The sequence below is a fragment of the Somniosus microcephalus genome, chromosome 12 (assembly GCF_052327205.1).
Source record: "Somniosus microcephalus isolate GS21.2 chromosome 12, FLI_Smic_1.0, whole genome shotgun sequence".
Lineage (NCBI taxonomy): Eukaryota > Metazoa > Chordata > Chondrichthyes > Squaliformes > Somniosidae > Somniosus > Somniosus microcephalus.
In genome coordinates, this window is record NC_140998.1 from 75,975,147 (window position 1) to 75,989,941 (window position 14,795).

Consider the following 14,795-nt stretch of genomic DNA (forward strand, 5'->3'; position numbering starts at 1 on the left):
ATAGATGAGGGAATTCATTGGACACATTTGGTTCATCTTGCTATAGATTTCTACAAAAGCCACCCCCCTCTCCATTGTAACTTAGTAGAGCTTATCTTGAGGTGCAGTGACGATGCAAGTGCAGAGTCAGTGTGAAGTGGTTTGGCTTCACAAACACTCCAATTGCAGTGTAATCGCAGCCTGAAAACGGTATCATGGTTTGAACAAACACTTAAAGGAAGCGGGTGCGGTCAGTTCTAACATGAAATTTCCCCACTGAGTTTCAGGCTGTATACATTGGTCTTTTCTACCTGGGAGTCTACCTTAGCCCTGCCGAGGAAGCCTGGCCGGCGAACTGGCAAGAGCTGGAGGTCAAAGTCACCGCTCGCCTAGGGCGCTGGACAAGACTGCTCTGAGTGCTGTCCTACAGGGGTCGAGCGCTGGTCATAAATCAACTTGTGGCCGCTATGCTGTGGTACCGGTTGGTCACTTTGATCCCTCCCCCTGCGTTTGTCGCCAAGATACAGAAGAAGCTCATCGACTTCTTCTGGGACAAAAGGAAGCATTGGGTCTCTGCCGCGGTTCTGAGTCTCCCGCTTAGGGAGGGCGGTCAGGCACTGGTGTGCCTTCGCACCCCGGCTGTGACTTTCCATCTTCGGACTCTGCAGAGATACCTGTATGTCAAGGATCCTCCTAGATGGTGTGCGCTGGCGACATATTTCTTCCGCCAGCTGCACGGTCTCAATTATGACACGCAGCTCCTGTTTGTGAAACTGGGGGGTACCCGTGCCTCCTTGTGGGAGCTGCCTGTCTTTTACCAGGAACTACTAAGGGTCTGGAACATGGTCGCCTGCAGACGGAGTTCTCTCCTGTCAGAAATGGCGGCTGTCCTTCGGGAGCCGCTGCTCAGGAATCTGCACCTCCACGAACGTGGGTTCATGTGGCTGGCGGAGGGCAGGGCTGTGTCTGGCAAGGTGACCAGAGTCAGGGACCTACTGGATGGCGGAGGAGTGGGTTGGATGGCACGGAGGAGCTGGCGCAGCGCCTGTCCTGGGCCGACGTCAAGTCGCTGAAAGCGGCACTGGGCCCTGACTCCACTAGGTGTGTCGAGGAGGCTCAATCATGTGGGGCGATCCCGTCCGAACTGACCCCCATCCGCACGGAATTCCTCATCGGCGCCCGGCCCCGAAACCCCTCTCGTGAGCCGGCGCCTCACAACTTGAGCCATTTCCAGGAAAATCCCTTCTGTGCTTTTCCATTCTGCACAGAGGGAATTCCTGTACGGGCTGCTCTTGCACACCCTCCATTTTGCCATCTCGTCTGCCATCCGGACACGCCTTGGCGCACCATCTTGCCGTCCGGAGGAGGCGGGGATCCCCAATGGAGGGCTCTCTACACGGGAGTCCTCCCTTTATCCATTGGGGACTTGGCCTGGAGGGTGTTGCACGGGGCAGTCCTGTGCAGTAAGGTTTAAAGTAGGTTCATGGACTCCCAGGTCACCTGCCTTTTCTGCGGCCTGGAGGAGTCTGTGTTCCACGTTTATATGGAGTGTGAGAGGTTGCAGCCCCATTTCTATTATTTGAAGGGGCTGCTCCTCGATTTTTGGCTGCACTTCAGTCCCACGCTCCTGATCTTTGGTCACCTGGTGCGGAGGGGAGCGGGCAGGTCGGAAGACCTCCTCATAGGACTGATCCTGGGCCTGGCCAAAATGGCCATCAACTGGTCCAGGCAGCGGGCGGTCGAGGTGATCATTCGGCCTGACTGCCTGCCTCTCTTCCGTGGCCACGTTCGCGCCTGGGTGGCCCTGGAGATGGAGCATGCGGTGTCCGCCGGCACGATCGAGGCCTTCTGCGACCGGTGGGCACCGCAGGGACTGGAGTGCATCATCACCCCCAGCAACCAAATTTTAAGTTTCCTTTAATGTTTTAAGTTACAGTAATTTGTTTATTCCTTCACCAAAAGAGTACACCCAAGCAAAGATCAGGAATTTAGCTCCATAAAGGAATAGATTAAAGTTTATGGAATTGGTATGTTCAAGTTTAGCCTCCCGAACCTACCCAGCACCTCTTACACAGGAAGGGTCACAACCCAACCAAAGGGGCATACCTATTGACTATCCTTAACTAGGTTGAAGATGGGAGAGGAGAAGTTCATGAAGCATGAAAGGTGGAACATTAGAAAAGATAATCCTTTAACTATCTGCCTCCAAGGGGTCGACCGGGAGAAAATGTCCTGCAATTGTCAATCGCCTGTTTGGCATCTGGGACACTGTCCGCTCACAGGAAGAACTCAACATTCCTGTACAATTTTGAAACTGCTACCACAGCTGAAGGTTGACAACATTAGCCATGACTTTTGATGAAATGTTAAACTGTGGCTCATTTGCATTTCAGGGAGATTTAAACGTTTAATAATTGGACAAGGAGCTATGGAGTTTTTCTCGTCGTGGTTAACATTTTCCGTATCAACAAACACCCCCAAGATCGTATCAACTGCATGTTCAATTCCCTTGCTGCTTGTGAGAGGTAATTGTGTGTAAAACTCTGTTGTATGCAAATTGTCTGCTGTTTGCTTATATAAAAATGACTATTTGTGGCTGTAAAGTGCTGTATGACCTTTTGAGGCTGTGCAAGGTGTTGTATAAATGCTGGTTTCTGTTTGACTTTGAACAGTGCTGTTATCTCAATGTCCACCCAAACGGGGCCTCAAGTCCTCTGAATTGCGGTACCCCTGATAATGCAATGCCCCACTGGACCCCAATCATGAAGCGGGCCTTGAACCCCGAGATGCTACCAACTGTTACTAGATGGAAGGGGTAAGGTTTGCTTAGTTTTCAGCAGTGTATATTTGGCATGTGACTTATTTATTTTATTTAGAGTTTTTGTGTTCAGATTATTTTTTGGAGCTGGAGATGGAATGTGAATCATAATTCTCATCAAATCCAATGATTTGCAATTAATAATTCCTGTTGAGATTTTGCATTTGTCAATCATCTGGTTGTATTTATTTACATACAGCCTCTTTCTATGTCTTGCTGCTTCCATAAGGCATTAACTGGTGTTTGCTCCATAGGTATTGCAAGCTCTCCCGGACCTTGGCCAAGTTGCCAGTGACAGCAGAGCTGCTGAATTAAAAAAAATTCTCATCTGCTGTCTTCTGCACTGTCACCAATTCCCTTTGGAGCATTGGTTAATGATTTATCAAGTGAATTCTCCTTTCCACTGTTTTTCTGGCAAAACAGTAGTTTGGGATTTTCCTCAATACTCATTTTGTGTTGACTGCAAAAAAAAAGTGATTTGCGTAAGCAGACTGTAGCAACCTGCTCCTTTGTTGACAGTGTCGAAGGCCTTTGCAAGATCAAAGAAGGCCACCTACAGTGGTTGGTGCTGCTTTCTCTTGTAATTGACATGCGGTGAAGATCATGGCCACCGTGCCCCTTAGTGGGCGGAATTTGCATTGCGACACTGGGAGGAGCTCTTCAGCCACTGGGAGAAGGCAATTGAGGAGGATTCTTGCGATGACTTTCCCTGTGGCAGATAGCAGGGAAACTCCTCTGTAATTACCGCAATCGAATTCGTCACCTTTCTTGAAGATGGTCACAATTACGGCGTCAACCGTGGGGATTATGGAGTGTCCTCAAATTCAGCTGCCCTCAAAAGTTTGTCACTATCCTCCACCTGCTGCACGACGATATGCAAGCCGTGATCCTGACCAACGGTTCCACCACAGACCCAATTCACGTATGAACCAGGGTCAAGCAAGGCTGCGTCATTGCACCAATGCTCTTCTCGATCTTCCTTGCTGCAATGCTCCATCTCACCCTCAGTAAGCTCCCCACTGGAGTGGAGCTAATTTACAGAACAAACGGGAAACTGTTCGACCTCCGTCGCCTCCAGTCCAGATCCAAGGTCATCCCATCCTGTCATCGAATTACAGTATGCAGACGACGCTTGCGTCTGCGCTCACTAGGAGGTCGAACTCCAAACCATCGTCAACACCTTCACCGAAGCGTACAAGAGCATGGGCCTTACACTAAACATCCGTAAGACAAAGGTCCTCTACCAACCTGCCCCCGCCACACAGTACTGCCCCCCGATTATCAAAATCCACGAAAAGGCCTTGGACAACATGGACCACTTTCCATACCTCAGGAGCCTACCGTCAACAAGGGCAGACGTTGACGACGAAGTCCAACACCGCCTTCAGTGTGCCAGTGCAGCCTTCAGTCGCCTGAGGAAGAGTGTTTGAAGACCAGGACTTCAAACCTGGCACTAAGCTCATGGTCTACAGAGCAGCAGCGATACCCACCCTCCTGTATGCCTCAGAGACATGGACCATGTACAGCAGGCACCTCAAAGCACTGGAGAGGTACCACCAACGCTGCCTCCGCAAGATCCTGCAAATCCATTGGCAGGAAAGGCACACCAACGTCAGTGTTCTTGCTCAGGCCAAAATCCCCAGCATCGAAGCTTTGACCACACTCAATCAGCTCCGATGGACGCGTCACCTTGTCCGCATGCCCGATACGAGACTCCCAAAACAAGCACTCTACTCGGAGCTCCGGCACGGCAAGAGAGCCCCAGGTGGGCAGAGGAAATGCTTCAAGGACACCCTCAAAGCCTCCTTGAAAAAGTGTAACATCCCCACTGACACCTGGGAATCCCTGGCCCAAGACGGCACAAAGTGGAGGAGAAGCATCTGGGAAGGCGCCGAACACCTCGAGTCTCTTCGCCGGGAGCAAGCGGAAGCCAAGCGCAGGCAGCGCACATCAACTCAAGCACCCCACCCACCCGCCCCTTCAACCACTGTCTGCCCCACCTGTGACAGAGACTGTAGGTCCCACATTGGACTAATCAGTCACCTGCGAGCTCATTTTTAATGTGGAAGCAAGTCATCCTCGGTTCTGAGGGACTACCCAAGAGAAGAGCTCCTTTGTACATGTGAATTGGTTAGTGTGCCAGGATTATCAAGGAACCCTTAGTTACTGTATATTGGTAACTGGGTACATTCTGTCCCTCCTCCAGATGTTCGTCTCCAAATGCAATCCTGTTTTAAGCCATTAATGCCAAAGTCCACCTTTCTTTTTAGAACTTTACCTGTGTTCACTTTTTCTGAAATCCTTTTAACTGTAGCCCCATTGCTCTTACATGGGCACTTTGATTATTTGAGAGCTAACAGCAGCTTCCATAAATACAATCACCATGATCTTCCACTTCTAACCTTTCTTTTATTGATAGCAGGTCTTGTCTAAACTGTAATGCTGCAAGAGCTCCACAATATCTGCTGCCTGTACTGTCTCCCCTCTCCCTCCCCCCCCACAATTTTGCTGTTCCCTGCAGTGTTGAAATGTGCCATTATCTTAGTCACTTATTGTTTTCCACCAGGACCTCAATCATGAAAGTATTGAATGCAATATTCCTTTCTCCCTACAATCTTCAGGCTTTTAAAAGTAGTGAGTAGTGTCACCCACTTCCTCTATTCAGAGTGCCGCACCTTTTTCTCCTGTAGTACTGGACTGAATTGTCAGCCTAGATTGAGCTCGTCTTGCAGTACCAATTGGGGAACACTTTACCAGACGACGTGACTCAAGAAGTGCTTCTCCAAGAAATAAAGTGTTACTGGTAGCTTCCAATTGGGAGGCATTTTTCTGTGACCCAAGTTGGATGTGCACCATAGTTTTACCTGCTACAGTACCATGAATGACCACAGTAGGGTTTAAAAACAGAGCCACATGTTGCTACCTTGCAGAGTTTATGCCCAGATCATGTCTGCTTCCAAAGACAGTGAATCAAGCCCTACAATTAGGCCCAGATTGAGAATTAAGCAGTTAACTAGGCTCAGCTTTCACCTGACTTCTGTATGCACTTCTGAAACATTGTCCTCTTACTCCAGAGGAGTGGGTACCATTCTGCATTCCCACTCCATCCTGCCGCTACACAGGCAAAGATAACATGCAACAGACCAGCAAGGAGACTACAGCTTCCCACAAACACGCCCAGAGGCTACCTGTTGCTCAAACCTGACCCACACAGTAAGCCACTGATTTCACCCTTCCTGCTTGACCCAAGCTTTCTGCCAAGGAGTAATCTCAACCCCCAACCAGCAATGCATAGCGTTACCAAAATATACAAAGCTATTCAAGTTCCACAATCTAACTGCAAACATCATGTAACTACCATACACCATGACCCAAGAAAGGGTAAACTTTGCTGATCTTATTGAAAATATAAATAATTTAAAGTAAATAAATGTATGCAACAACCTGTACTATTACATATTAACATATTCTGATTGTGGCCAGAGCATAAGTTGCAGAATGTACAGCAGGCGTATCATATTCGGCTACAACCATTTTTTTTGTTGTTGCTCATTTCCTCATCCATCTATTTCTCCTCTTTTCCTACATTACAACAGTGACTACACTTCAAAAGTACTTTGTTGGCTGTAAAGCGCTTTGAGACATCCTGATGTTGTGAAAGGCACTATATAAATGCAAGTCTTTTTTTCTTTGGTACCTTAAGAACTACTGTTCTTACTTTGTCTCCCCAGGTGCATAAGGAGGGCAAGCCAGTGTGTGTGAAGTAGGTTGAAACAAGTTTTACTTATTTTTGACACATTGACCATAAGTGTAATTGAAATGATGCTGTGAATTAATGAAGTTTTGTTCAATTTCACCCCATGATGGACTAAATGTTTTAAGCTGAATGATCAGGACAATAAACAAACTGAGAAGAAAAATCTTTGAATGCAACTAAAAAATAGGAATTCTTTAATATTTGTGTACCTTATAACCAAAAAGATGGTTATCCAATATAGATAGACAGCATTATAACTTATAAAAGTTTATTAGAACAGCAAACAGTAGCAATGTCATCATTTTCCACAACAGTAAGCAACATAATCAGCTTGCTGTACGGCCATGGGCTCCATATTACAATATACTACAAATCTAGTAAGCTTGATAAGCACCATGTTGGCCACCATTATCATCACTATGAAAAATGAGAAATTTGTGGTCCAGCCACTTCAAATTGCCGAATTACAGATTGACGTTGCTCAGCAACAGTATTAATGAAATCTACTAATGATCTTAAATGAACCAGCAAAAATGTACCGGGCAAATAAATTAGGTCAAAATTCTAGAATCTGGCAATGTATCAAAGATGAACAAATGTAACATTCAAAATTATATCAAACACTAAAGTTCCACATTTTCAGTTTCCTTTAATTACCACAGTTTTTAAGGATGTAATGCTATGGCCCCATTTAAAAAAAAATTCCTGCTCTCCTACAAATAGCTCAAGATTGGCGCACGTCAAGGATTTTAGCAACTAAACTCATCACTCCTTTGTCTAGACAGTCTAGAAAGTCCTTCAAGAAAGATAAAAATTAGCTATTTAAAATTGTAACATGCAGCATGCATATGTCATCAGCACTTTGATACAAGACCGATTATAATCAAAATTAAGGTTCTGAAGGTTAAACACAGTGTTGCATTGTTCTTTTAAACTGATGCCTGGTTGTTTGAATTACCAATAAGTTTTAATTGCACCTTTGAGAGTCACTTAATAGTATTGTATTCCTGAGCAGTTGAGTTGATAAATGATTTTTTGAAACCAGTTGCCATGGAAATCAGCCACCATTTTTCATACAAAACTATAATACAGGAAAGTTCAGATAATGTAATTAACTAGGAGAATGAGCCTGCTGAAGTTTGGTATCATCTGAACCCTGAGAATAGAATATTTGAAAAAGGCATAGTCAAGGTAAACTGGAGTGTAAGACACTTTCAGATTTATGTATAGAACGGTGCAATAATGGTCAGAAATGTCATGTCTTTGCACTGCTAGATGTCTACTCAATGACTTCAAGAAATATGATTAAATTAAGTTTAAGGTCTGAAAACTACATTGTAAACTTTATACCATAACAGAGAGGGTACACTTGCTGCTGCACTGCTCTTGCTGGACAACCTGGTAATGCTGCAGTAGAGCTATCAGAACAAGTTGCTTCAGAAACTGGGCCTGTCTGAAAGCTTCCCAACATACAGCCATCATTTGTACTTTTTCCTTGTACAGTTCTTCCTTATTACAACACTTGCTCCTCTAATCAGAAATAGTACGACAGCCTGTAATTCAATGAACCCATGGCTCCTTATTGTGTTCCTAGAATGGAGTGCATCTCCATGGAGCCTCAAAAAAGCTATACGTTTTAGCTGGAAAGATGAAAATCCAAGGCTTATTTTTGCTGCCTTTGAAATGTGGTTCTAATATCTTAGTTCAGGGATTGCAGTCTCTTATTGGGCTTGTAAAACTATTTCTGCTTTCCTATAAATCATGTGTTCGTCAAAGACTAAATGCAGCCTAAAAATATGTAAACACAGCTATTGTGGTGTTACGTTATAAAACATAAATATAACTTGCATTCATATGGTGCCTTTAACTGTATAAATCGCCCCAAGGCACTTTACAAATAGGCAATGAAAATGCACATCCACTCAGGAAGGAAGAGATTTGGATGGGTTTCTGAGGATAGGTTGCATCGATGAGTTTTGAGTAGGTTTTAAAAAAAATAAATGGTAGACTTAGGGAAGGATTTTTAAAGAGTAGGACGGTATGGCTAAAGTTTCTGTCATCAAGGGGGATGCACAGATGGCTTGAGTTAGAGAAATGGAAAATCTGAGATGGGGATGGAGGAGATTAGAGACAAGGTGGGGCAAGGCTATGGAGGGATTTATAGAAGAGGGCACAGATTTTGAATGGAATGCATTGGGGGACATGGATCCAATGTAGGGTAGCAAGAATGGGAGTGATAACAAGTTGGACTCATTGTGGGGAAGGATACATGTGGCAGAGTTTTAGATGTCTTACAGGGTGGGAGGCCAGGAAGAAGTTAGACTCTGGAGGTGACAAAAGCATGTACAAGCATTTCAGCAGCAGAGGTGCTGAGATAGGAATGGGGACGGGCCAGTTGGGGCCAATGTTGCAGAGGTGGAAGTAAGCGCACTTGGTGACGGATTACAGAATAAAGTTTAAAGCTCAGCTCAAATCAAACTGGATGTCAAGAATATAAATGCCCTGAAATAACAGAAAATGCAGGAAAAACTCAGGTCAGGCAACATCCGTGGAAAGAAATTTGAGTTGACGTTTCGGGTCGAACCCTTCTTCAAAACTGGAAAGAAAAGAAAATAGATCAAAGGCAGGGCTGCGATCGGACAAAAGAAGTGAAAGAAACAAAAGAGTAAAAGAGCTAGACGAGATGGTAATAGGCTGAGATTAGGTGTAAAGTGTACTGGCAGGGCAAGAGATAGCTGCCAGGTGTGAGAGCGAAACAAAAGGAAAGGCGGGGGGGAAAGGAGTGGAAAAGTTACAAGAAAAAATGTGTAATAGGGGCCGAGGTTATGATCTGAAATTGTTGAACTTGATATCGAGTCCGGAAGGCTGCAGAGGGCCTAATCGGAAGATGAGGTGCTGTTCCGAGTTTACGTTGAGCTTCCGTGGAACAATACAAGAGGCCAAGGACGGTGAGGTCCGAGTGGGAATGGAGCGGTGAATTAAAATGACAGGCAACCGGAAGCTCGGGGTCACCCTTACGGACTGAACGGAGGTGTTCCGCAAAGCGGTCACCCAATCTGTGTTTGGTCTCCCCAATGTAGAGGAGACCGCATCGTGAGCAGCGAATACAGTATACTAGATTGCGAGAAGTACAAGTAAATCGCTGTTTCACCTGAAAGGGGTGTTTGGGGCCCTGGACAGTGGGAAGGTATAGGGGCAGGTGTTACATCTCCTCCGCTTGCACGGGAAGGTGCCAGGTGAAGGGGAAGGGCTGTTTGGGGTGATAGAGGAGTGGACTAGGGTGTCTCGGAGGGAGCGGTCCCTACGGAATGCTGAAAGGGGAGGGGAGGGGAAGGTACATTTGGTGGTGGGATCACTTTGGAGGTAGCGGAAATGCCGGAGGATGCCTGGTTCAGCCTATGTGTGGCCAGAGAGGGGAATGGAATCGTGGCTAAAGAATGGAGTTTAATGAGAGGGCTGAAATGATGGCTTTGGTCTCCCCGATGTTGAATTGCAGGAAGGTGACCCATTCAGATCTCTATGTCAGACAAGCAATCTAATAGCGCAGGCAGGCAAGGGGTCAAGAGACGTGATGGTGAGGTAGAGCCCTAGCTCAGCCTGGCAAGTCTGGAGTGTAACATTCTAGGTTACTTTATTAAATAGTTATCCTCCTTAATGTGGAATCCTTTCCTAATCCAACTTCTCTCTGGACTGTAGAGATTTGCTTACCCGATTTACATTTGGAATTATTCTTCTCTGTACCGTGACCAAAACCAAAAGTAGTATTCCAAGCTGCAGTCTAACTAGTGCATTGTAGCCTTGGTATAATCTTCACTTTTGGCGGTGTCCAAACATTCAGTTAGCTTTATTAATTCATCAATTATGTTTCCGTTGTTCATAATACGATCTGCTACAGTGTGTTTACACTGGAATGATAATCTTGCTAAAATACATCCTTTATATTCCATGGATGGAGACTGACTTTTTAATGTGTTTGCTATTAGCCGATATAAATAACAAACTAGAACGCTGGAGTTAAGTGGTTAAGTCGTCCGCCCCCCAAGATCATGGGCAGAAGCATTCCATAACAAGTATGCCAAGAATATTTGTTACACCAGCTTCACTTCTAACATTCTGCATCATAAAGTGTACTCTGTTGAACGAGAAGGATCTCAGCAGAAATTTTGTTTTTGATGCAATGGATATTTCTATGCTGTATCCACAAAAATAAAAGCTAAAAATGACCGACAAGGGATCCCCAGCTTGGTTCAAAATTCTGATTTTTAAGCTTTCAATTTTGAATGTTTTTTTCCAGGAACAACTTTTAAAATTGTGCTGAAAGTGTTACATTTTTCAAAGACAGTGTTGGCAAATGATCACAACCTTCCCAAATATCCTGTGTTCTTTGCAAAGCATAATCTGATAAATTTTTCAGCCTGAATATTTAGTTCTCAATTGCAGTTGTTATTTTGCTTGCTCCCAATTCATAGTATGTTATTACAAGGACTGTTCTTATAATTTTTTTTTGAAAATGTAAATTTCCTGGTTATTTGCTGGGACTGTTAAACATGGCTGAGATTGTAGCAGTATGGTTTAAGAGGAGGATATTTCAGGTGACTGTACTGTTTGATTTGAAAGATTCTAGCATCGTATGTCAAGTACTGAAGATTCTGTGATAGAAGTGTAATGATTTAACAGTTTAGCCTAAATAATACCTGCAGACTAATGACTTCTAGTTTATTATGGCATTAGTTTACAAACAGGTATCCAAATCCACATCAGAAACTAACTTACAGAAAAAATAAGTACTTCTAAATCAGAAATATACACATGCTTAGATATCCATTTAATAGATTTAAATGGTATATGAATACCATTTATATGAACAGAAAATTGCAGAAAGAAACAACTATGTGCTTAAGCTTTCCAAAAAAAGAATAAGGAGGCAATATAAACTGAATGGTACATTTTTAAAGGTGGTACAGGGATAGAGACACCTGCCTGTTTACATACATAAATCTTTGAAGGTAGCAGGACAAGTTGATAAAGCTGTTAAAGCATACAGTATCCTGGGCTTTATAGACAGAAGCATAGAATACAAAAGCTATGAAGTTTATGGTAAACCTTCATAAATCACTGGTTAGGCCTCAGCTGGAGTATTGTGTCCAATTCTGGGCACCACACTTTAGGAAGGATGTCAAGGCCTTGGAGAGGGGCAGAGGAGATTTAGCAGAATTATAGTAGGGATGAGGGATTTCAGTAATGTGGAGACACTAGAGAAGCTGGCATTGTTCCTAGAGCAGAGAAAGTTATGAGGAGGTTTAATAGGTGTTCAAAATTATAAGGGGTTTTGATAGTCAATAGGCAGGAGCATCTGTAACCAGAGGGCTCAGGTTTAAGATAATTGGCAAAAAAATGGGGGGGGCGGTGTAGAGAAAGAGAGTGAAAATGAGAATGCGTTGCCCAAAAGGGTGGTGGAAGCAGATTCAATAGTAACTTTCAAAAAGGAATTGGATATATACTTAAGAAAAATTTTTGCAGGGCTATGGGGAAATAGCATGGGAGTAGGACTAATTGGATAACTCTTTCAAAGAGCCAGCACAGGCACGATGGGCCAAGTGATCTCCTTCTGTGCGATATGATTCTATGATCACACTATCATTTTCCCTACCAATAATAATTGTATCTACTTTGTAATGGACATTTGTTTTGTTAGACAGGATTGGTTCCATTCACTAGGTCAAAACCATATTCAGGTTTGAACTAAATGAAAGACGAAGAAAACATTTAAAAACTAAACAAGCTCTAGAAGTTATTGAAGTACAGAAAATACTACATAAATCCTTTGATCAGTCAATTTGAAGTTAAGTCTATAAAATTTAAAGTTTTTTGAAAGAATGTTGTACTTCCAAAAACATTTTAAGCACAAGTTAAAACAATTCTTAAATGCTTTTATCACTATTCAATTACCTATTATCCAAGCTCCCATTTACTTTGGGAACTATTCTATGCTAAAATTTGAACTGCATACATGTAAACCACCAATATAAATCCTTCTGAAAGCTGTATTCTACTGTACAACTTACCAAAGGAACACAAGTTCATTATTGGAATAATCAGCTGTATATATACACAGATACCGAAACAATGATCTCATCAGGCTTGGAATTGCCGAAAAACCTCCCATACATGTTGCAACACATCTATACTATTCTTTAGTTTTCATTAAGCCAGGATAGTGCTCAGTATGTGTGTGGTCATGCTGTAATTGAATCTAGAGTAAAATGTATCCGAGTGAGAATTTCCTAATTATTGAGCATCCCAATCACATTACCTATTGCAATCTTTGCTTCTCAATGTCTGAATAGGAATTCAACAGTTTGAGTGGTGGTATGCAGATGACCTCTTGGTAATTCAAACAACTGGTTTGGAATGGTGTTGAATATAGATTCAAAGGCAACAGGAAAGAATAAATCCTGGAGGTTAATAGCAACTGTGAATACCTTGCAGTGTAATTGCTCGCAAATATAGCACTTTCTACAATTACACTGCACTGCATTGTTGTTTCCCTTTCTCATTAATTGCGGCAGCTAAAACTGTATGCACAGCAATTAGAGTAGCACAAGAAAAAATAAACCAGTAAACATAAGAGATACTTGACATTAAAATTACATTTCAGGCTGCATCAATGCTTTTACAATTTTAGTTAGCATAAAGCGTCAAAGCAAACACAAATGTTCAGATAACAATCATGTATGTTTCACGACTGTAGAGTATTTCAAACTATTTTTTGGTTTTCCTCCAGTCATTAGGCACCAACTAGCAAACTTGTATCAAGAGATGTTGAATCTTTTAAGAATCTTAACAGCAGGCAGGGATTCCTGTCGCTTGGATCCCAAAAGACAATACAGCAGGTTTTGCACAATGACCTGGATTAAGATGCTACTGGGTCTCTTGCAGCAGCAGCAGCAGCAGCAGGAAGTTGAGGAATTTCCAAACCAGTGTGGAGTGTCACCTATAGAGAGGTTCAAAATATAACTGATAAATCACAACTTTTCCAAAACAATTAACACTACTAGTGCATCTCCCATGGTGCTTAGATTTAAAAAAATACAAATAAATAAGTCTGCATATTATCCCATCCCAGTTATACTTCTCTAGACTTGGACCCCTCATGCATTAAGTCACTGGTTTCTGCAGCCTATCTGTACATCGCTTGCTTATAAATGGAGACCCAGGTTAGGATGGTTCAAGCATGTATAGTCGGCTCCTGGCAAATCAAATTCCCAGCTAGTCAAGGTCCAGATTTCTCAGGTGACAACTGGCTAAGAAGCCTCATAACCCACTCACCACAAAATTCACAATATTAAACATTAGAATAAGAGACACCCTATTATCAATAACAGTCCTGACTCTCGGCAGGGACTATAAATAGAAAGAGTATTGAGCACAACTGCTCTATGCCGGGTTTATGCTTCACACGAGCCTCCTCCCACCAGAGGAGCTGATTCCTTTTATTGGTTGAAATGTTGTGGAATGTGATTCTTCATTTTTAGTGCAATATGATTGGTGAATAAAACAAGCAGAAAATAACCATTAGAAACCAACGAGAAAGCAGCGGTCTACATAGACAAAATTATATACAGAAAGATGCAAACATTTTCCAGTTAACAAAAACGGTTCGATTTTTGTGTGGATGCATTTCTCCATTTGCTCAAACCACTATTTAAAACTATAGGGTAGATTTTCCAAGTGCTTGTATGTAGCGAGGTACCTTAAGTGCACATCTGAAAATTGGGGGATGGGTGGGAGAAGAGAGAGGAGGGAAAGAGAAGGCAGTGAGCCTGTGATTTTCTGATGCATGCTTGCTCCATTCTCGGTATCTCATTACCCTTATATGTATTAAACAATATACAATGTTGTGTTTTAAATACATATGAAGTTTACAAAATAAATAAAACATTTTGCATTAACTGCAATACCTAGAACTAGGACATACACTTAAACCATTCCCTTACGATGTCATCCAACACATCATTGATAATGGCAGCCAAAAGGATAGGTGACTGGACAACCCCATCTCACTAGTACGATAGCAAAATACTGCGGATGTTAGAAATCCGAAATAACAACAGAAAATGCTGGAAAAACTCAGCAGGTCAGGCAACATCCGTGGACAGAAATTTGAGTTGACGTTTCGGGTCGAACCCTTCTTCAAAACTGGAAAGAAAAGATGGATCGGAGGCAGGGCTGCGATCGGAC

General features: G+C 43.1%; 1 protein-coding gene across 2 annotated transcripts in view; it reads right to left on the bottom strand.

Annotated features, from left to right (window-relative positions):
* Positions 1 to 6,725: 6,725 nt before the first annotated feature.
* trim9 (tripartite motif containing 9) overlaps positions 6,726 to 14,795 on the bottom strand; it is a 157,134-nt gene continuing 149,064 nt past the window's right edge. For both annotated transcript variants that reach the window (XM_086003164.1, XM_086003163.1), the window contains exon 11: positions 6,726 to 13,548. In XM_086003164.1, coding sequence (XP_085859290.1) covers positions 13,468 to 13,548 — 81 coding nt within the window. In that variant the 3' untranslated portion in view covers positions 6,726 to 13,467. The remainder of the gene's footprint in view (positions 13,549 to 14,795) is intronic.